The 23788-nt window shown below is 35.6% G+C and overlaps 1 protein-coding gene across 22 annotated transcripts in view; it reads left to right on the top strand.

Moving 5' to 3' along the window:
- Window positions 1-23788, top strand: part of TAX1BP1 (Tax1 binding protein 1) — a 91299-nt gene that overhangs the window by 11368 nt on the left and 56143 nt on the right. For all 22 annotated transcript variants that reach the window (XM_065541015.2, XM_074035311.1, XM_065541012.2 and 19 more), the window contains exons 3-5: window positions 5532-5634; window positions 14877-15064; window positions 18681-18839. In XM_065541015.2, coding sequence (XP_065397087.1) covers window positions 5532-5634; window positions 14877-15064; window positions 18681-18839 — 450 coding nt within the window. The remainder of the gene's footprint in view (window positions 1-5531; window positions 5635-14876; window positions 15065-18680; window positions 18840-23788) is intronic.

Below are 23788 nucleotides of genomic sequence, written 5' to 3'. Positions count from 1 at the left end.
ATAAAAATTAGCCAGGCGTGGTGGTGTGTGCTGGTAGTCCCAGCTACTCAGGAGGCTGAGACATGAGTATCGCTTGAACCCAGGAGGTGGAGGTTGCAGTGAGCAGAGATTGCACTAGAGCACTCCAGCCTAGGTGACAGAGCGAGATTCTGTCTCAAATAAAAAGATAAAAAGAACTGCACCTGATGCCATATCTTTATTATTATTGTTATTATTTTTTCTTTTTTTTTTTTTTTGAGACGGAGTCTTGCTCTGTCACCCAGGCTGGAGTGCAGTGGCCGGATCTCAGCTCACTGCAAGCTCCTCCTCTCGGGTTCACACCATTCTCCTGCCTCAGCCTCCCGAGTAGCTGGGACTACAGGCACCCGCCACTTCACCCGGCTAGTTTTTTGTATTTTTTAGTAGAGACGGGGTTTCACTGTATTAGCCAGGATGGTCTCGATCTCCTGACCTCATGATCCGCCCGTCTCGGCCTCCCAAAGTGCTGGGATTACAGGCTTGAGCCACCGCGCCCGGCCATATCTTTATTATTAAACCAACATTAATTGCAGTAAAACATTATATGTTACATTATATTTGAGTTTTGTTCTGTTTTGTGTTTATGAATTTGATTTGGTCTTAGTTGTATAAGTACATAAGCATGAGGAATTGGTGTATGTTTAGATTTATGCTTAGTACAAATTAAATTACCTTACAGTTAAAGACCCCCAGTGGATACCTGAAATTACAGATAGTACTGAACTCTGTTTACATTGTACTTTTCTGATACAGTCATACCTATGATAAAGTTTAATTTATAAATTAGGCACAGTAAGAGTTAACAACAATAACTAAAAATAGAACAATCATAACATGTAATTGTTATATTACCTGATAGCCGGCCTGCATCATTAGTAACTCTGTTGCTAATTTTGAATAATCAGATCTTTCACTTAACCAAACAGCCCGAGTAAAAGTTATGTGAATGTGGTTTCTCTCACTCTAACAATATCTTATTGTACTATACTTACTTATTTTGGGGTCTTGGTTGACCTCAGGTAACTAGAACCACAGAAAGTGACACCTTAGATAAAGGATGACTACTGTAGTAACATTACAAGTAAGTCCATTAGTTTTTGTTTTTTAGAGTCTTAGAATTCTCACATCTCCAAGATACTGTTCTAATTGGAATTCTCACATCTCCGAGACACTGTTCTAATTGGAATTCTCACATCTCCAAGATACTGTTACAGTTGAGGAAATTGGAAGTGCAGAGTGGTCATGTGATGTGTTCAAAATTACATTGCTAATGCATGACGTACCCTATACTAGACAGACAAAACCTCCCTATAAGATACTGTTTTCACTGCATCCTGCTGCCAAGCACATCAAAAACTAAGTTGCCTGATTAGAAGGTGGATCTAAACAGTGATTTTATTCTTGAGTATCCTGTTTCAAGCTTTTGTTTCTTTGTTCCTTGTTTTTCCTTTTCCTTTTCAAATTTTTTTTCCTCCTCCTCCTGTTTTCCTGCCTTGGTCTCCCCTTCGGTCCTGTCTCATTCCACTCATTTTCTGTTTAAACAAAAAAGTCCTCTGGTTTTAAAAAAATAATTATAATTATTATATTATAATATATAATATATACATATTTATAATTATAATTATTTATAATTATAAAATTAAAACGTCCTATAGTCCCACTACCAAAGTATATCCCTACCTAATATCAATGGTTAGCACTGTTAATGTTGTATTTCCTTCCAGCCTTGTTTTATTAATGGAAGGAGACTTTCAGTCTTTTTTGTTTTTGTTTTCGAGACGGAGTCTTGCTTGCTCTGTCGCCCAGGCTGGCGTGCAGCGGCGCAATCTCCGCTCACTGCAATCTCCGCCTCCCGGGTTCGCGCCATTCTCCTCTCTCAGCATCCCGAGTAGCTGGGACTACAGGCGCCTGCCACCACGCTTGGCTAATTTTTTTTTTTTTTTTTTTTTTTTTTTGTATTTTTAGTAGAGACGGGGTTTCACCATATTAGCCAGGATGGTCTCGATATCCTGACCTCGTGATCCGCCCACCTCGGCCTCCCAAAGTGCTGGGATTACAGGCATGAGCCACCGCGCCCGTCCTCAGTCTTTTTTCTAATATATGTATTTTGAACGTTGCTGGCATATCTCATGTATTTTTTAATGCCGTAATTTTTTCACTTAATCACTTACAATTAGTTCTGTACCGTTTTATCTCGTTGAGGAATTTATGCTGTTTATGATATTTCTCTCTTGAATCAATGTTGCATACTCCCTTTGTATATCTAGGCATTTTTGCAGTTATTTTTTTCCTAAAGGAACTTTTCTGGTAACATGATTTTTAGAAGCTACATTGTATACAAAAGAAGGAAAATGAATGCTCCTACCCATTGTACTCCTAGCTTCCCCAGTGATGTCTGTTGTTATATGTTTCTGGATTAGAAAAATTCATAGGCTCATTTTATACTTTTTTGTGGGCTTTTTTCCTCACTTAATTGTATTTATTGGGAATCCTCCTATATCCATATGTAATCAGCTCATTTATTTTCAGTGCCCTTCCTGCTCCAAGGCTTGTCTCCCTTTATTCCTCTCCAAACATCAGCCCCTCTTCTCTGTTTCTTTCTTTCCAACTGGTCTCTCGTATGCTTTCCTCACCCTAATGTTTCTGTCTTTTCCTCAGTGTTTCTCCAGGATTTATTATCTTTATTTTTTCTAGGTAACTTTGATGTCATTATGGTCTTCTGTATGTTCTTTCTCAGAATTTCCTTTATGATCAAAACTTATCCGGCCGGGCGCGGTGGCTCACGCCTGTAATCCCAGCACTTTGGGAGGCGGAGGCGGGCGGATCACGAGGTCAGGAGATCAAGACCATCCTGGCTAACACAGTGAAACCCCGTCTCTACTGAAAATACAAAAAATTAGCCGGGCGTGGTGTCGGGCGCCTGTAGTCCCAGCTACTTGGGAGGCTGAGATAGGAGAATGGCGTGAACCTGGGAGGCGGAGCTTGCAGTGAGCCGAGATCCGCCACTGCACTCCAGCCTGGGCGACAGAGCTAGACTCCGTCTCAAAAAAACAAAACAAAACAAAACAAAAACAAAAACTTACCCAGCGTGTTTTTCTGAAATGTTAATCCTGTTTAAAAGGAATATATTGTGGCTTTCTCCCTTCTCTGTCATCCTTGTTTAATTTCCATTTTCTCATTTATTTTGCTGTTGCAGTAGTAACAAGAATGATGCCCACTGCTGTTGTAATTCTTCAAACTAAAGTATGTGACATATTCATTGCTTTAGTTTCTTTCTTAACATAGATACAGCCTCCAATGGTATCTGTGACTACAATTAACTGGTTAACTAGATTCAGGTGTATCTCCTAGAAGCAATATATTTTGGCAGTTTTAGATAACTGGCTATTTTGTCCCATTGTCTGAAGTGTTGCCATGTTCTCCCTGCCATTTTTCAATATTTGAAAATTGCTGTTATCAACTGTAAGTGTAATAATTTTCTTTTCGCTTGGTAATGGTGGACTAAAAGACAAGATTTCTTGTATTTCAGTGTATCCTGTAGCATTGAGAAGCAAGTTCTAGCCCGGTGACCAGGAAAATAAAACAGAGAATCAACCTTTGGTTTGGACACGTTATGGTTTATTGACCCTTCTAATTAGATTTATTGTTATTGCAGTGGACTCCTACATAATTTCCTGATGTTCATCTTTTGTGTTCCTTCCAGTACTGTCCACTCTAACATACTTTCATGTGGGAGCTTGATATAAGACAGTTACATCCCAAAGGAGCCCATTCCCTATGTCTTTCCAGGTTGAGAGACTTCTACATTTATTTTTTATGTATGCCTAACATGCCGCTCTCTAAGTGACTTAAGAACTATTTAGTTTTCCTTACTTAAAAGCAGTTTGAAGTGTAGTTCTGTATTTCTGACTTTTTGCTTAGGATTGTATCTCACCCCCCAACTTCTTGGTAGGCTCAGTTCTCAGGCTGCTAAGAAGCACTTATGTGATAGGCACTGTGCTAAATACTCTACAGGGATGATCTCATTTAATACAGACACAACCTTTAGAGGCTGTTTTTGTTATCAGAGGAGAAAATAGAAATGAATAACTTGTCCAAAACCATACAGCTAGCAAATGATCTGTTCTGGTATTCTGACCTCACACTCTATGCTCTTAATTATTACAAAATACTGCACCTATAATAACTACCATTCATGGAGTGTTTGCCATGGATTAGGCACTTCACGTGCTGCTTTTAGGTTCATTATGTTATTTAATTCTTCCAACAACTGAAAGGAAAAACTGGCTCAAACAGGTGAGGTAAATGACTTGTTCACTGATTCCTTAGGTTTCATATCTGTAAAGAGATGAATAGTGTCAAGTGTTTTTTACCTTGACACAGAACAGAATAAATTGTAAGATTTGTCCCAGCATGCAAATACACCAGAAACCAAATTTCATGAAACACTTACCCTTAATGTACTCCAGTACTTTCTCTTCTGTATAATTACAAAATAAATGCCAGTCATGAACCACTAAATTGGTTTTATCACTTCCTACTGGGTTGTAACCTGTAGTTTCAACCATTCTTTTGGAGGCTAAAGGTGACAAGGTTTATCCAGCTTCAGCATTCTGTTGTCTATAATCAGGCCAATCAGAATCCTAGGTATAATCTAACCTTTTGGCTTATACATAAATTTTTGTAATATTACTAGCAAATGGATATCTAGTACCTGTTTTAAACATCTCTAGTTTTCAATATTTAGCATGGCATAGTCCATCTGGAAAATACGGATTGAGATATGTATATATTCATGTTGTAAGTAGAAAATGTGTTATTTGAGACATGGGTGATCTATCTGTATATATATAAACATCTTGGTGCTAAAGGTCTTTTTACAAAATTTGCCAATTGGCTGTAGGCAAGACTTGCCAAAGATGAGGGATTAGTGAATTTAGTGAATTTAGAGGGAGGCAGATGTCTAAGTAAAACAAATAAAACACTTAAATTGGAGGTATAAATTAAGTTTTTTGAATTTTGATATATCTGAAAATTCTTCAGAGGTGAATTTGTAATGCATGTCTAATGTTTTAAATATTAATTTCTTTAGTCTGTAACTCCCTCAGTTGTTGGATCTACTAGACATTCAGTATGTGCCACCTTTGAAAATAATACTCTGTGGTCAATAAAAAATAAATAACAAGTATTTAAAAACTCACTGTGTTTAGTGAAATTAAATTTTAATCAAAACAAGTTTTTATATTTGATCATGTGGATGGATTATCCTTGAGAAATTGGAAGCAAATTCCTTTTTAATACAGTAGAAATTCTACTATTCAATTTATGTAGATTTTTATAGCATTAGGCTGTGGTTTAATTTAAAAATAATTTGACATGCTTGTTAAAATACTCAAGATTTGTAAACATATTAAATGTATATTTTAACTATAAAATACAATTTAAAAATGCTGTATGAGCCTAATATTAAACTATTTGCTTATAAACCTGCCTTTTTTGTTATTTCCCTTTAGGTTGGATGGAGTACTGCTCGTGATTATTACACGTTTTTATGGTCCCCTATGCCTGAACATTATGTGGAAGGATCAACAGTCAATTGTGTACTAGCATTCCAAGGTAAGGACTGAAAACTGCAGAACTCGATGAAACAGGATGTCTTATTGCCGTTAGAGATGTTGTACTCCATTGTAATGATTTGTTCAGGTATGTCCAGGGTACCAAAGTTGAATTAATTTGTGTCTTTACTTAGCAAAAGCCCTAAGAATGTAACTGTCTAGTGTAGGCCACATGATGTTTTATGTAGACATTTAAAAGTTATTGGTTGTTGTCTTAACTTTCACTGAAGAGTGGGTTTCTTTTTAGATATTAATTTTTGGGGATTTTTTTTTCAAGTGAGAAAACAAACAATAGTGATAACAGATATTAGAATAATGTAACAAAAAAGAGGTGAGGAAATAGTCCAGATGAAAACCACAAAAATGATTAACAGAACTTGTAGTTATTTGAATTCTGTCATGTGTAAGTTCCTGTATTATAAAATGGATATAAAGTAATATAAAATTCATTTTTGTGTTAGCTTGGCATTATTTACAAAATTTTAAAAATACTCTTATTCAGGTAATTCTGACATATGCTACAATATGGATGAACACTGAGGATGTTATAAGTCAAATAAACCAATCACAAAAAGAAAAATACTGTATAATTCCACTATATGAGGTACTTAGAGTAGGGATAGACACAGAAAGTAGAATGGTGGTCCGCAGGGCGTTCAGGTTCCCTCAAGGGAGGAATGGGGAGTTATTGTTTAATGCGGGTAGAGAGTTTCAGTTTTGAAAGATGAATTTTGGAGATAATGTTAGTTGCACAACAATATGAATGTGTTTAACATTGAACTATACACTTTAAAATGCTTGAGATAGTAAATTTTATGTGTTTTTTTACCACAACTTAAAAACTTGAAAAAAAAAATAACACTTATTCAGAGATCTATCAAAGAATTTGCTGCAGAGTAATTTTGTATTATAATTTTACTGACTTTAGGGTTGTATTAAAGTGAATTCTTACTCTTGTGTATGTCATAGATTTCTTTTGGTCTGGTGAAGTTTGTGGACTCTGTCTCAGAATAATATTTTAATGAATATAAAGTAAGACAAAATTGCAAAGAAAACCAATTATATTGAAATAATTATAATATCACAATAACAGATTTTTGATATATTAATACATGTGCTTCAAAATCTGTGTAACAAGATGTATTTTATTGGCAGATTTAATCGCTGCCATGATTTCCAAGTAAGATAACATTGAGATACCTGTAACAATTGTAATGTGGTATTAACATATAAGTAATTCCTGTTGGTGACAAAAATCACAAATACTGATAATCAAAGTAAATGCTGAAATTTTAGTTAAATGTTGGTAAAAATAAAAATATAATGTTTTTACCATTAAAGTTGATGGATGACCTGAATTTTCTTTATCCTTTGACCCCAGGTTGAACATTCTCTAAAACTGCCTCTTTGCTATTGAGAACTTTATTTGCCTTTGTGTTTAAAAAAAAAATTCTAGGACTTTATTGCTCTTCCCTGGGACTGGCTATTAATAATTAAGACTTTTTCCTCTGAGTTTCTCATATGTTTAAGCAATGGGCTCTATTAAGAATGTTCTTATGTTAGCAGAAAGAAGTTTACATTTTATGAATCATTACTTTAAAAAAAATGTGCTCGGGATTATGAGATGAATGATTTAAAATAAAGTTTATTGTCTCACACATTTTCACATATTTTAATGCAATTTAAAAATCGTGTAAATCTTTTTTGTTTGAGCCGGAGTCACACTGTGTCACCAGGCTGGAGTGCAATGGTGTAATCTCAGCTCACTGCAATCTCCGCCTGCTGGGTTCAAGCGATTCTTGTGGCTCAGCCTCCTGAGTAGCTGGAACTACAGGTGCTCACCACAACGTTTGGCTAATTTTTGTATTTTTAATGGAGACGGGGTTTTGCCATGTTGGCCAGGCTGGTCTCAAACTCCTAATGTCAGGTGATCCACCTGCCTCGGCCTCCCAAAATGCTGAGTTTACAGGTGTGAGCCACCATGGCTGGCCCTAAATCTTTAAAATGAAACCTCAGATCATTTCTCCCTTATCTGATCTGGTTTACCATCTTCAGAATGTTAAAAATTAAATTTGTTTTAACAAACTAAAAGAAAAGCCTCTAAAAAAACCAAACTATACTAAAATATTTATTTAATGAAAATACTTTGTTAGCATGCAAATGCTTACTTCAGAAAGGAACTAAAAAACAGTTTGAATTTGGGATAAACATTTCTAGTATTATCGATTTCTTTTTTTTATTTTTATTTTTTTGAGATGGAGTCTTTCTCTGTTGCCCAGGCTGGAGTGCAGTGGCCCGATTTCAGCTCACTGCAAGCTCCGCCTCCCAGGTTCACGCCATTCTCCTGCCTCAGCCTCCCAAGTATCTGGGACTATAGGTGCCCGCCATCACGCCCAGCTAATTTTTTTTGTATTTTTAGTAGAGATGGGATTTCACCGTGTTAGCCAGGGTGGTCTCGATCTCTTGACCTTGTGATCCTCCCACCTTGGCATCCGAAAGTGCTGGAATTACAGGCGTGAGCCACCACACCTGGCCAAAAAATTTTTATAGTGATCCCTCCCTTGAGTTTTAGCTTTTGTTATAGTTGCTAAGAGAGAGCATCAGCCTGTTTTAAGGGCAGCATAACTTGGAGCCTATGCACATAGCTTTGGTATAGTGATTTCCAAATTTAACTGTAATTTGGAATCACCTGAGTGCTTTAAGACATGCAGAAATTTATGTCCCACCTCCAGATGTTGTGATTTAATTGGTCTGTGGTATGGCCTGGGTTTTAGAATTTTGGAAAGATCAACAGGTGATTCTGTTATGTTGAAGTTTGGGAACCAGTGGCATGGCAGTTTTCAGCAAATAATTGTTAACATTATCTAATTGATTGGGAGGCCAAGACGGGCGGATCACGAGGTCAGGAGATCGAGACCATCCTGGCTAACACGGTGAAACCCCGTCTCTACTAAAAAATACAAAAAAACTAGCCGGGCGAGGTGGCGGGCGCCTGTAGTCCCAGCTACTCGGGAGACTGAGGCAGGAGAATGGCGTAAACCCGGGAGGCGGAGCTTGCAGTGAGCCGAGATCCGGCCACTGCACTCCAGCCTGGGCGGCAGAGCGAGACTACGTCTCAAAAACAAAAACAAAAACAAAAACAAAAACACATTATCTAATTGATAGGGTCTTATCTAAGTTAAAATGTCCTGTTTTTTATCAGGCAATATCTGACTTGGATTTTGGTGACATGTGCAGAGCAGCCTTCTAAAATAACTAGGCTCAGATTAATCAGCTTCAGATGGTTTAATTTAAAAAAATTAATAAACTTTTTTGGAGCAGTTTTAGGTTTACAGAAAAAATTGAATGAAAAGTAGTTCTCTTGCAATCCCTTACACTACCCTTCCCTGCTTTCCTTAATTTTAACATCTTGTGTGCTCCATTTGTTACAACTGATGGACCAATATTAATACACTATTATTGTCTGAGTTCATAGTTTACGTCAGGGTTCACTGTGTGATGTAAATTCTGTTGATTTTGATGAATGTATGAAGACATATACCTACTGTTGCAGTATCATAAAGAACAATAACTTCACTCCCCTAAAAGTCTCCTGTGTCCCACCAACTCATCTCTCTTTCCCTCCTCGTAAAACCCTGGCAACCAGTGATGTTTTACTGTCCCCACAGTTTGCCGTAAAATGTCATAGAGTTGGAATCGTATGATATGTAGTCTTTTCAGATTGGCTTCTTTTACTTAGTAACATGTGGTTTAAATTCCCTCATGTCTTTTAGTGGTTTGAATAGCTCATTTCTTTTATTACTGATTAATATTCTATTGAATGGATGTATCATAGTTTATTAATCTATTGAAGGACACCTTGGTTGCTTCCACGTTTGGCACTTACTAATAAAGCTACAATAAACACTCTTGTGCAAGTTTTTGTGTGGATGTAAGTTTTCATTTCATTGAGTAAATACCAGGGAATGTAATTAATTAATTGTATGATAGGTTCAGTTTTGTAGGAAACTGCGAAACTGTCTTCCAAGTGGCTCGTACCATTTTACATTCCTCCCTGCAATGAATGATGAGAGTTCCTGTTATTCCACATTTCAGCAGCATTTGATGTTTTGGATTTTGGTGGTCTGTTTGTTTAAAAACTTTTTTCCACTTTATTCTGAATTTTGCATATGTTTGGTCTAAACATTAATTGGCACTGTGAGTGCATGGAGCTTGCATATATAAAGATATTTCCTTATATTCTGTGCCAGGAAACCAATATGCAGAGGATAAAACTTGTAGTGTAATATGGGCAATGATTTAGGTCCTCATAGATGTTTTTGGATAAGGAAATGTTATAAATTATATATGTAGTTTATCTTTTAAAATAGCTTTTTTTAGATAATAAAATTTAGGTGTGTATTGGAACCAGTTTTGTTATGTTTAAAACTTCTTTCCTAACAGCTGTTGTTTTATTTTTAATCATTTTTATTGTGATTGGTTTCCTCTTAAAAAATAAGTTAACTGCCAGGTTAACTTATTTTTTTAATGGTGACTCACACCTGTAATCTCAGTTATTTGGGAGGTTGAGGCAGGCAGATGGCTTGTGACCAGGAGTTAGAGACCAGTGTGGGCAACATAGCGAGACTCCATCTGTTGCAAAAAAAGTTATTTAATGTGTTATATTGACTATTGCATTTGTTTATTAGGGACTTAGCAATAAGTTTAAAAGTGGTTAAAAGAGAGAGAGAAAAAGCATCCAGTTTATTTCTGTTAATACTTCAAAAACATTTTTGGGCCAGACGTGGTGGCTCACGCTTGTAATGTTAGCATTTTATGAGGCCAAGGAGGATGGATTGCATGAGCCTAGGAATTTGAGACCAGCCTGGGCAACTTGGTGAAACCTTATCTCTACAAAAAATATCCCCAAAATTAGCCAGGCATGGTGGTGTGCACCTGTAGTCCCAGCTACTTGAGAGGCTTAGGTGGAGGATCACTTGAGCCCAGGAGGCTGTAGTTGCAGTGAGCCGAGATTGTACCACTTCACTCCAGACTGGGCGACAGAGTGAGACCCTGTCTCAAAAATTCATGGGCACTAAGCATAAATGCAATATGTTTTACAAGTTTCTGAAAATTCAACAGTTCATTTTTATTTTGAGTTTTGAAATTCAGAAATAAAAGCATCTGCCTGCCTAGAACTTTTTTGTTGCGTAAGGAAGTCAGGGAAAGCTTAGTCATCAAATATTAGAGTTATAGAAGGGCTTTCAAGCATAATGCAAATCACTTTGCTCATTTTGTGGATGAGTCATGAGAATCCTGGAATGCGAAACCCGAAACATCTAACAGTACCTAAACGTGATTGTTTTCCTAAATGAACCCTTATTTATTTATTATTATCTTGTTGAACACTAAAGGCACAGTCTGTAAAATTCGACTCGAAAATTTTGTTTTTACTTTTTCCGATTTTATTTTCAGTATCTATCTGACAACAGTTTTTCCAGGCAGCTTTAAATTGCAGCTCTGAATAATTAGGTCTATCTCAAATGGTTTTGAACCATATTTTTTAGCAGTTTATTTTAGTGAAGTTTTTGTTTTTTAAAGAATCAGACCTTGAGGTCGGGCGCAGTGGATCATGCCTGTAATCCCAGCACTTTGGGAGGCGGAGGTGGGTGGATTACCTGAGACCAGTCTTGCCAACATTGTGAAACCCTGTCTCCACTAAAAATACAAAAGAATTAGCCAGTCGTCGTGGCGTGCGCCTATTAATTCCAGCTACTCGGGAGGCTGAGGTAGGGGAATTGCTTGAAGCAGGGAGGTGGAGGTTGCGGTGAGCCGAGATCAGGCCACTGCACTTCAGCTGGTGACGCAGCGAGACTCCGTCTCAAAAAAAAAAGAATCAGACCTTGAATACCTAGTTTGTAGAGTTTCTAATGTCTTGATGCCAGAGCTGATTAATTATGCTGTATATTTGTTTTCTAGTTAAGCTTTTAAGTAAGCCTAGTGGCTATTTGGAAGTTGGTATGAATTAGTAAGTTTTTAGTAGAGATTAGGAGGGTGGATTTTTAGAAACCTTAAAAATGTATATTGCCAGATACATGTCTATGATATTTGCTTATTTAAACTTTGTATTTTGAAGTAATTTTAGATGTAAAGAAAACTTGCAAAAGTAGTTCACAGAATTTCTGTATGCCCTTTGCCCAGCTTCCTCTCATGTGAGCATCTTGCATGACCATGGTACATTTATTTAAGAAAACAGTAGTTTAATAGTGGTATAGTACTATTGACTAAAGTACAAGCCTTACTCAGATTTCACCAGTGCTTCCATTACTGTTCTTTTTCTGTTCTTAGATCCAGTCCCTAATCCCTCTTTGCATTTAGTTGTCATGTTGTCTTAGTCTCCTTGGTTTCTCCTTATCTTTCATAACCTTTACTTTCTTGTAAAGTACTGTTAGCATTTTGTGTTGTTGTTGTTTGTTTTGGTAGTAGCTTGTCTCTCATCTTGGTTTTGCTCATTGTTTTCTCATCATTAGATTGAAGTTATGCATTTTTGGGAAGAATGCCATAGAAATAGTACTGTACCTTTCTCAGTACATTTTATCAGGGAGTATGTGATGTCCATATATCTTATTACTGGTTATAATAATCTTGATTGCTTAAGATTGTGTCTTCTGGGTTTCTCCACTGTAAATAAAGTTATTTTTTTTCCCCTTGTAATTAATGCATATTAAAAGGGAGCTACTTTGATACTGTGGAAATATGTTGTTTCTCCTCATATTTTCAGCCACTAATTTTAGTATCCCTCCGTGCATCTTGCCTACGATTATTGCGGTGTTTGTCTAATGAAGTTCATTACTTGTATATTTATTAGTTGATCATTATGTTAGAAAGAATTGTCATCTTCTCCATGGAATCATTAATTTCTTCTGTGAAATAAAGTCTAATACCGTATTTTTTTTTGTTACTTGTTTCAGCTTTAGCCATTGGAGCATTTCAAGTAGGCTCCTGTACTTTTTTTGACATGCTCCACCCCTCCTAATTTCTTTTTGTGGACTACTACTTCGCTTTAAAGTGCCATAAGAATTTATCTTATGTGATAATATTGTCTGCCTGTCCTCTCTGTTTCTGGGAGACACAGCCTGTCTCACTGTGTCTCCCAGGCTCGAGTGCAGCGGCGTGATCTCGGCTCACTGCATCCTCTGCCTCCCATGTTCACGCCATTCTCCTGCCTCAGCCGCCTGAGTAGCTGGGACTACAGGCACCCACCACAACGTCCAGCTAATTTTTTTGGATTTTTAGTAGAGACGGAGTTTCACTGTGTTAGCCCGGATGGTCTGGATCTCCTGACCTCGTGATCCGCTCGCCCCAGCCTCCCAAAGTGCTGGGATTACAGGCGTGAGCCGCCGTGCCCGGCCTGTCCTCTCTGTTTCTAAGGAGAACAGCCAGCTGTTTTTTAAAGAGTGAAATCAGGTGAAGTAGGTATAATAACTGAGGCTGAAAATTTCAAGGCATGAAAGAATAGCAAGCATAGTGATTATAGCTTTTGGGGTAGATATTAATAAGGTAAGATATTTATCTTTGTTTATTCGTTTCACAATTATTGAATGTTTTCTTTTTACAAGTCATTGTGGGGAATTCTGAATTTTTTAATATGTATATGCACAAATATATACACATACATGTGCCCTCAATGTGTATGTGTGGTATCTACGGTGTTTTAGAGGTCTGATGTAGTTGTAAGGCATGTACATAGTAACCAGTAATGTTAGGTTTACTGTGGAGGTATGTAGTTTTTACACTTGATCTTAGCCAAAAAGGCTGAGAAGCGATAGGAGATGTTTATTTTTTTAATGTAAAAAGTACTGTGTGAGCTTTGAGGGGGAGACAAAGATTAATTTTAAGTTACAATAATCCAGCAAAATTTAAAATGGAATAACAAATTGAGGAAAGAAGGGGGCAAATATTGAACATATTATTCTAGATACTATAAATATATTATCTATTTGTTAATATTTTGGATCTCTGAGACAGATAGCCTTTTTTTTTTCTTTAATTTTTTTTTTGAGATGGAGTTTTGCTCTTGTTGCCCAGGCTAGAGTGCAGAGGCGCGATCTTGGCTCACTGCAACCTCCGCCTCACAGGTTCAAGCGATTCTCCTACCTCAGTCACCAGAGTAACTAGAATTATAGGCATGCGCCACCACTGCTGGCTAATTTTGTATTTTTAGTAGAGTTGGGATTTCTCCATGTTGGTCAGGCTGGTCTCAAACTCCCAACCTCAGGTGATCCACCCGCCTCAGCTTCCCAAAGTGCTGGGATTACAGGCATGAGCCACCACCCCTGGTTTTTTTTTGTTTTTGTTTTTTTTTTAACAGACTAAGAGCCTGTAGCTCAGGGAGGTTAAGTAAATAATAGTGGTAGAGCTGGAATTCTGAATAGAGCTGTGGGGTTCTAAAGCTTTTTTTTTTTTTGAGACAGGGTCTCACTTTGTCGCCCAGGCTTGAGTTCAGTGGCACCATCATGGGTCATTGCAGTCTTGACCTCCTGGGCTCAAGCGATCCTCTCACTTCAGCCTCCCTAGTAGCTGGGACTACAGGCACATGCCACCACACCTGGCAATTTTTTGTATTTTTTTGTAGTGACAAGGTTTCACCATGTTGGCCAGGCTGGTCTGGAACTCCTGGCTCAAGTCACCTGTCCACCTTGGCCTCCCAAAGTGCTGGGATTATAGGCATGAGCCACTGCACTGGGTTCTAAAGCTTATTTTTACCATACTGCACTAGCAGACCTCATCTTCTTTTCTGCCTTCATATAGTTCACATGTGCAGCATATTCCTTTAGTTAATATCTCTCATTTACATGTAATGAATGTCAAATTGGAGGGAAGATTTCTTTAAATGACATATTCCCATCCCCACTCCCAGTCCTCAGTAGATTTTTATATTGGTTCTTCCCTTGCTTCTCCTCCAGCCTGTTTCCCATTGTAAAGTATATACTTGCTTCTCCCAGATGAGTGGGTTTTGCCCTAGAAGATACAAGGGGAAAGGATATTCTGGGAATATAAGCTTAAACCTAAGAGAAGAAAAATTTTAACTTTAAGGAGGAAGGAAGAGTCTAGTTTTGATAATTTGTGAAAGGAGGAAGGACATATCCCAGATACGTGCCAAGAACAGTGTGCGGAATGAGATACGGCAAGTATTGTTAAATTGAAATAACATGAATTTTATAATAGGAAGTTTAATAATTTTGTTTGTTAACTTCCTCTTAGGATATTACCTTCCAAATGATGATGGAGAATTTTATCAGTTCTGTTATGTTACCCATAAGGGTGAAATTCGTGGAGCAAGTACACCTTTCCAGTTTCGAGCTTCTTCTCCAGTTGAAGAGCTGCTTACTATGGAAGATGAAGGAAATTCTGACATGTTAGTGGTGACCACAAAAGCAGGCCTTCTTGAGGTTGGTGTTCACAGTGAGATAGTGATTCACTGATAACTTTAAGAACAGAGCTCACGTCGGTTGGCATTTTAAGAACTTTAAGGTTACGTGAGAGTTGCCACAAAGATCGAATGCTTTAACTTGATGCAGTGGCTCACGCCTGTAATCCCAGCACTCTGGGAGGCCGAGGTGGGAGGATCACGATGCCAGGAGATCGAGACCATCCGGGCTAACACGGTGAAACTCTGTCTCTACTAAAAATGCAAAAAATTAGCCAGGCGTTGTGGCGGGCGCCTGTATTCCAGCTACTCGGGAAGCTGAGGCAGGGTAATGGCCTGAACCCGGGAGGCGGAGGTTGCAGTGAGCCGAGATCGCGCCACTGCACTCGAGCCTGGGTGACAGAGCGAGACTCCGTCTCAAAAAAAAAAAAAAAAAAAAATCCAATGCTTTTTAACTAAAATAGAGTGTCTTTTTTAAATGCTTAAAAAATCTTTCGGCCATAATTATGCTGTTGGTTCCACTGTGGCAGGGACTGTCCCTAGGGCCTGCCCTTATTTTGTGCATAGTAGATAGTGCAGTAAGTACCAATTGGGAGAGTTTAGGTCTAAAGCTTTCCTTACGTTCCTTTGCCTAACTTTTTGTGGTGGCGTAATCATTTCATTGTAGAATGTTACCAATTTGAGGATGAAGCTGCTTGGGATAATGGTATAAATCAGTAAATCTAACTGTAAGGATGTGAACTTGGTTTCACTACCGTGAGCATTCTCTTTCTAAAGTGTGGCAGTGAGGCAGGAGAGCTTCCCAGTCTCTTAATTTAGATTGAGCATTTTTAGAATGATTCCTGTTGTTGTACTTCTGATGAAATGGATAAGCCTAGATTAACCATAATTTAAAAAGAAAATTTAAAAAGCTATTTATTATTTACTGTTTTTGTAAATATAATATTATGGAGTCATGATAATGGCTTCAATATAAATTTACTGTGTAGATGGTCTAATAATGCCTTATGTATTAATTTTTAGTAGTCATTGACAGAGAAAATAGAGTGACATTCTTTTCTCATTTTAAGATCACATTTTTCAGTATCTTTATCCTATACCTAAAAAACTACAGCTATATTTGAGTTATTGTGATTAATTATATATAGTGCCCTCTATTATAATAGTAAGAAAAATAGCTTCTCAAATTGGTTCATTATACATTTTTGGCTAATTTATATTCATATTTCTTCTATTGCAGCCATTGCTTTTTTTTTATAGTTGGATAGATTTTTTTAACATGTAAATATTTAATGCCTTTGATTTTACTTTTATTTACCTCAAAGAACTGAGACTGGAGCAAAAAGACAAGAGGCTACAGATATAATACTTTTATTAGACAGTCAAACTAGGTTAGGAGGAACCAATCATTTTTTATTGTGAATTCTTTCATATCTTTCCTTCCCCTTTCCAGAAATTCCTCTCTTATCTTAAAGAAATGTAACTTTTATAGGGTGACTAAAACATTTTGTGGTGCAACTGCCTGATGATCAAGGTTTTTAGCTTTGTATTTGAATGCCATTCAAAGATGCTGAAACAAGCCCAGATCTTAAGAATGCAGTTAGTATTTATACTGTAGCTTTTTGAATACTTATTAGACCACCCTCATTTCAGGGCCTCCAACAGAAAAGTGATGGGCATTTTGGCATTCACATCTATGTTGTACTTTTTCTTCAAGTAGATTGAGACATACCACATTCTGTTTCACTCCTTCCTACTTTGCAAAGGGTACTTTATAAAGAAAACGAAAATTGCTGTTTCTTAAGTATTTCTAAGATTAAATTTTTTTAACCAATATTTTGATGAGTCTTTAAAATCCCCACATTCATTAAAGTTTTTGTTTTATCTAAAACTGCACAAAATTAGTACAAATGTGAGACATTATCTGGGGCCCTGTTGACATTAAAAGTGATTAATGAGACATAATTTTGCCATGTGTGGACCTTGATTATATCCTAGATTAAAAAAAAAAATAATGAGGGGAATAATGAGGGATATTTGACTATGGCCTATTGGGGAATATAAAATTATTCTTAATATTCTTAGCTATAATAATAGTGGTGGTTTAAAGCCACTGTCCTTATTAGGTGATGCTTGCTCTGAAGTATTTAGGAGTGAAGTGTCTGCAATTTCATTTCAAATGGCTTAGAAGAAAAAAGGATACATAAGCTTAAGTATATAAAGAGAGATAAAATAAACATGGTAAGATATTAATAATTAGTGAATTTAGGTGATGGATGTTTGGATGATCATTGTAAAATTTTAACTATTTTGTATTCTTAACATATTTCAAAATACAAAATTGAGGCAAGAAATGAGACATATACGTTCTTATCTAATTTGAATTCTTCTAAAATGTCTACTTAAGCTTTAGTGAACTCGAGAAAGTATATGTGAATTAAATAAATCACTGGAAAAGGTGATTTTTTTATAAAGTCTGTGTTGTGCTTTGTCAAGATATATCTTTATTTTTAAGCTGCCAGATAGTTTTGAGCCAGACTTAATGCCAAATTAATAATGATACTAACCTTTATGGGTAATATACTTGCCTGTTTCTAATTTTCTGTTGACTTTATTGAATGCCATTTATTGCAATCTACTTCAAATCATTTTTAAAAAATAGATAAGATATAAAAGAAATTCAATGATTGAATAAATAAACTTTTCCTGGCATTTTGGTTTGATTTGTTGGAACAGGTAGAAGAGTCATTCAGAAAGTTTGCAGCTATTCAACTTTGATAAGAGCCATTTTAGAATTTAATCAGTTTAATTTCATAATCCCATGACCCTGGAAAACCAATTTAGGGTATATGGAGGAAAAACATTTTACCAGTTAAATGTATAATACCACCTTTGTTAAGTCTTCCCTCTGAGTCTTCATTCTTCCTGTAAGAGAAATATTAAAACTTTGTTTTACTATCTTAGGACCATTAATTTAGTAATATTTTATAATATTGAAGTTCATATTTTCCTGAACTATTGGCTGTTCCTGTAAGAATCAGGTATATTGTTAATATATTGTTACAGTCTGCATGTTTGTCCTAAAATTTGTATTTTTACTTATGAAGAGTGTTTTAATTTAGCCAAGTAGAGGCCATTTTATATATAGAACCTATAAATTTCTTGATGTCTTAAAGAATCAGCACTTTCAATAGTAATTCCATAGATGAAGGCCATATATACCATATAAGTTTGTGATAGATTCAAAGATTTCCTATAGGTTTGCATTCCAGAAGAGGTACAACTTTTCCTCTCGGAGTATCTGATTATTACTGTGGATCAGAAAGTCCCGTAATTAACGGAAAAATTAATATGCCTTTTTTTTTTTAGTTTTGATCTCAAAAATGATTAGCAGCCAACTTCATAATACAGTTCTCTCATTTTATATCTTCTTTTAATATTTTCTTCTTTGCTCAACCAAAAGAAGGTTTAAATTTATGATTGTTGAATTTTTCTAACTGAAGTCTAAGTAGGTAGAATGTAAAAGTTCTTTCTGTGAAAGTCTTCACTATTTTTTTTGGAAATGGAAAACTAAATTTGTAATAACATATTTTAGGATTAAGCAAAAAACTATTTAATTTGAGTTTTTTGCTTTATAGTTGAAAATTGAGAAAACCATGAAAGAAAAAGAAGAACTGTTAAAGTTAATTGCCGTTCTGGAAAAAGAAACAGCACAACTTCGAGAACAAGTTGGGAAAATGGAAAGAGAACTTAACCATGAGAAGGAAAGATGTGACCAACTGCAGGCGGAACAAAAGGTTAGTTGTGTCTTGTGTAACTGACTGAAGTTGATAGTATATTGCCTGAAACCCACCTTTTTAAAGAGCTGAACCAATTAAGTAAGCAAAAACCAGGTATTGAGAAAAGTAGCCTTTTAGATAGACATTTATACAAGAACAGGTCAGTTCCTATTAACCTTCTGCCACAGCTGCTTTTATGTTTGTAAGATGGTTAAAATACTTTTAGACTTTTGGTACCAGGCTTGTTGAGGTAGTCCCTGACAACTATTTCCAGATGTTTTACATCTAATTGTAGAATACTTGATAGATTTTTTGTTCTTGTTTAGAAATACAATTAGAAATGATAAGCACTGAATAAAGGAAAAATAGAATACATAAGTTAAAATTACTTTTCAAAAAAGTGTAATTTGGTGAAATAAGATGTAGTATTAGACAAAATTTTGAAATTTTTAATGGGAGAAATGTTATATTATCCTAAGAAACAAACTAGTTAAAGTTGGCAGAATTCCTTGAGCTAAGAAAGAGAGAGACAGGTACAATGCAAGCAGAAAACATTGTGGCTTCATTAGTAATAGAAATAGACTTGTAAGAAGCCAAAAACAGTGAAAAAACAGTTATCTAGTCATTGAATTGTTTAATATTTTCACAAGAAAAGCAATTTGTTCTGATGAAACTTACACAGACTGTGATCATACATATTACAGTCTCACTTATAGTAGAGCTGGTGGGATATACTTACGCCCATTGACAGTATTGAGCTGTTGTTTCCTGAGGATGGGGTCTGTTCTGTTATCCTTTTGTTCAACAAGGCCTCCAGCAATTGCTTAATAATTGCTAAATGAACTATTAGTCCTGTGATTCTCAAACATTTTTATACTCCAGTGGAGTGGTTATATATTGCACACCTGGGCAGAGATGTTATACAAGTAAGTCTTAAATTCTCAAAAGATTTTCCTTGCTTTGTTCTATTTGTTTGAGGATTGCTCTTTTGAGTTAGAGGGTAAACATAATGTCAAATACTGTGTACATTTACAAATCTCCTTATAAATGTCTGTGAAGTCTTCACTTCTGTCTTTTCTATCATTAGTCTTTTTAGTTAAAAATATGCAAGTATTTGCCAGTTTTACTTTTAGTGTCCTGCAGCAGACTGTAGGACTGTAGGAGTAGGATTTTCCATTTGGTTAAGGAACTACTTTTTTTCATTTGAACCTTTCAAGCAGGTATACCAAATATTAAAATACAGTGAAATCTCATAATACGTGCCCTCCATGACTATTAGGACATTCAGCTAATTTTTTTTTTTTTTAACTCATTTGTTGTAATCTCTTGCTGCTTTGTGTAGTTATTACTCTCTTTTTCTCCATTCTTTACATATTTTTCTCATGATTTATACCTGGATTTGGCAGTTTTCCAAAGTGTAATGTCAATCTTTTTTTTTTTTCCCCACTGTATTACAAGCCAGAGGGATCAAGGTGAGATAGATAACTCATGAAAAAGGCCCATTTCACCATGTCCTAAGCCCATGAGATCAAGAATATCCTGAAATGTGGCCTTTGGGGTTTTAACTCTGATTACTTTGAAATCCAAGAAAAGAATGGATGATTGTGCGAATAGGAATGGCAGAATGATAGACCTTCATTTATGTGAAATTACATATATATACACACATCAGGCCATTTCTGTGGTTCATTTGAGTAGTAGCTGAAATTTAAACAGTCTCACATTCTCTGTCCTTTCCAGGTGATAAAGGGGTTAAGGACTACAGACAAGACTAAAGTGGTAGACTGAGGTCAGGGGATTAATGAAGCAAAACTTGTAGGAGATTGTGGCCTTGGTGCTCAGAAGAGGTCTTCAGCAGAAGTTTTTATGGCAACTCTTAAATCTTGATGACAGTCACTAATCTTGGAGGAGACCACTTCTCTGCTGCCATTCTTGCATTGGGGCATATTCTCTGGGAGGCACTTGAAAGTGATTTTTTAAATGATGCTCCATATTATAGAAAAGGTTGATAAAAGTACCTGGAATGGTACTTGATGCATGGGAGGTTCTCCCTAAATGTAAGTAGCTATTATTATTTTACTATTTTTCATAATATGAACCAGAGAATCATCAAGGAAGGACTAAAATATAAAGTGTCATCCGACAGGAGTGGAAATTCATAGCATTTCCCTCAGATTCTAAAAGTATAATGCATATATACTGTAACCAAAAAAACTAAGTTATAAAACATATGTGGTGACAATTGTTTATTTCTGGGGATAAAACGTGTTTGCCAGGAGAGATAGTTCCTCTTTGTTCCTCTTTGTTACTAGTCAACGGACTTTTAGTTTTTTTATTTATTTTTTATTTTTTATTTTTTTATGAATTTGCTTCATATTCCAAAATTAGTCTCCTGCTGGGCTGCTACAGCTCCAGACTTTCAAACTGGTCTGGTTGGATGGCTTATAAAATCTGTGACATTTCTTGGCATTTGTTTTAAATCTGTTCCATGGTATGAATCCTATAGTAGTTCTAGAGGTCTTCTATTTGAGGTACTGAGTATATAAACTGTTGAATATCTGAAAGATTGTTCTGATGTATCATCTATAATTTCATTTAAAGTTTTATAATGGATACTCCATGTAATAAGCAGAGACCTTCATTTTCTTCATAATAGAAATTTATTGCATTTCGATTCTTTTATAAAATAATATGACTAGCTTATTACCTATTCCATACTTGACAAAAAATAAAAGTAAATTAAATGTCTGTAATTGTTTATTAATAAAATTTTTCATCTTTTATCACATTGACTTTTATCACTCTAAAGTGCTCTAATAATTAAAACCAAATGAAATTCTGATAATTACAATTCTTTAACTCAGTGAATTAAAAGAATTGGATATGTTGGGATTATTACAACAGATTGGTTTAAATTATATGTTTGTTTTTAATGTTATTTTATGAAATTGGCTGCTTGAAGGAATAAACTAGGATTACAAAGTAGATTAAAACTAAGACAAGATAATGTTTATAAATTGAGAAACAATAAATTACATATTGTATTTCCCCTAGATTTTTGTGGTATCTACTTCATTATTCATGTACATCCTAGATTTGAAAAGTAACTATTATTAAGGATAATTTTCCATTAATTTCTGGTTCAACTGTAAGGGAAGATTTCTCCCCTCCTCTCTTGAAAAAGGCTCATTAATAAAAATAACTCATATAACATCTAATAAAAGCCAGATGGTGATTTGAGTGCTTTACATATGTTAGCTAACTTCATCCTGTGAAGTAAGCAGTATCGTCTGTATTTTTCAGAGGTAGCCCAGAGAGGCTACTTACTTGTCCGTGATTGCACAGTTAGTAAGTGATAGAGGCTAGCAGTATGGCTCCATCAGTGCTTTTAACCACTGCTCCATACTTCTGAGGGCCAAAGATGTGAGCTGATCTAATTGATTATTTTTCAAAACAGCTTTATTGAGATGTCATTTGTATATCATAAAGTTCACCAGTTTATACAATTCAGTGGATTTTAATGTATTTACAAAATCATGCAACCATTACCATAGTCTAATTTTAGAACAAATTCATCCCCAAAAGAAAGCTTTTACTTACTTGTGGTTACTTTCCATTTACCTTCCAATTCCTTCCCCCAGTCCCAGACACCCACTAATTGAAATTTCTGTATCTATGGATTTGTGTATTTTGGACATTTCACATGAATGGAATTATATAATATGTGGCCTTTGTGACTGGCTTATTTCACTTAGCCTAATGTTTTCAAGGTTCATCCATGTTGTAATATATATTATTAATTCATTCCTTTTATTGCCAAATAATCTATTGTACTGATGAGTATTTTTTAAAAACCCCATCTTTACATTTATCAAAGACTTCTGTGAAAATTAGCAGTTTGTGTGTTTCATTGTGTTCTCGTTTGTATTTTGGAGTGCTAGATACATATTGGAAATGGAAAGATTTAAAATTGAGGCTCAGAGAACCAATGATTTTGAATCTTGTTTTTCAAACAGGACTAAAAAGTGCTGTGCCCCTATTAAGTTTTTCAGTTAGTTTAGTTTATAATTTTTTGGAGCCTAAACTATGAATTGAGTTTTTTCATATAATTGTATTTTCAACTTGAATAACAAAATGGATATGATGTACTTCAAGACATTTTTGAACTATATTATATTTGAGAATATTAAAGTAATATTGCCAAAACGATGTAATGGAGGCTGTTACAAACTGTTAAATGTACTCATACTGTTTTGATTCTTAAGTTTCACAAACTGGGTAGGAGACATCACCAGGTATTTGGGAAGTATCATAGGTATAGGAGTGAGACAATGTGCAAGATCTCTTCTCTGGCTAGTGTGGACCTCTTAAGCTATCTTTATCTTCTTGGCTTTTTCTTCTCTAAAGTGTAAACATATTTCGCATTGTTGTAGAGTGACAGCATATACTCCAAAGAATAACTTGTCATCACATGGAGTTTTCCTTTTTATTCTCATTGAAATTGCTTTCAAAAGGTAGTCACTTAGTTTTTCTGAGTTCAGGCTTCCTCATGGATAAGTCGTCTAGTTAACAAGTGGCAAAGTTGAGAACCTGAAAAACCAAGATAGGTGTTTTTGTTGTTATATTACAATAGCTTATAATAACAGACGCAAGTGTGGTATGTCTCTTTATTCATCGAGTGTTTGTGGAATAAATAGGTAACAATGAGTTTTGGGGCTTGTGGCATTCTGACCAGTTTTTATTGTAGTCAAAAGAAGGATCTGAAGGTGACATTTTACTTCGGATATGGGATTTTATGGTCTTGAAAAGGATTAAAAAAACATATACTTAAAAACTATCATTCTTGGACAGTCCTGGTTTACTAATATGTAAGCTATTTACAGTGTTTTCTTTTTATGCATCTTTAGTGTTTTTCTGTGGCCTTCCAGTTCTTTTAAGAAGTTTTAAAAAGAGCACTATTTTGCACT

Source organism: Macaca fascicularis, chromosome 3 (assembly GCF_037993035.2).
Source record: "Macaca fascicularis isolate 582-1 chromosome 3, T2T-MFA8v1.1".
Taxonomy (NCBI): domain Eukaryota; kingdom Metazoa; phylum Chordata; class Mammalia; order Primates; family Cercopithecidae; genus Macaca; species Macaca fascicularis.
This window is presented reverse-complemented; position numbering and strand designations above follow the sequence as displayed.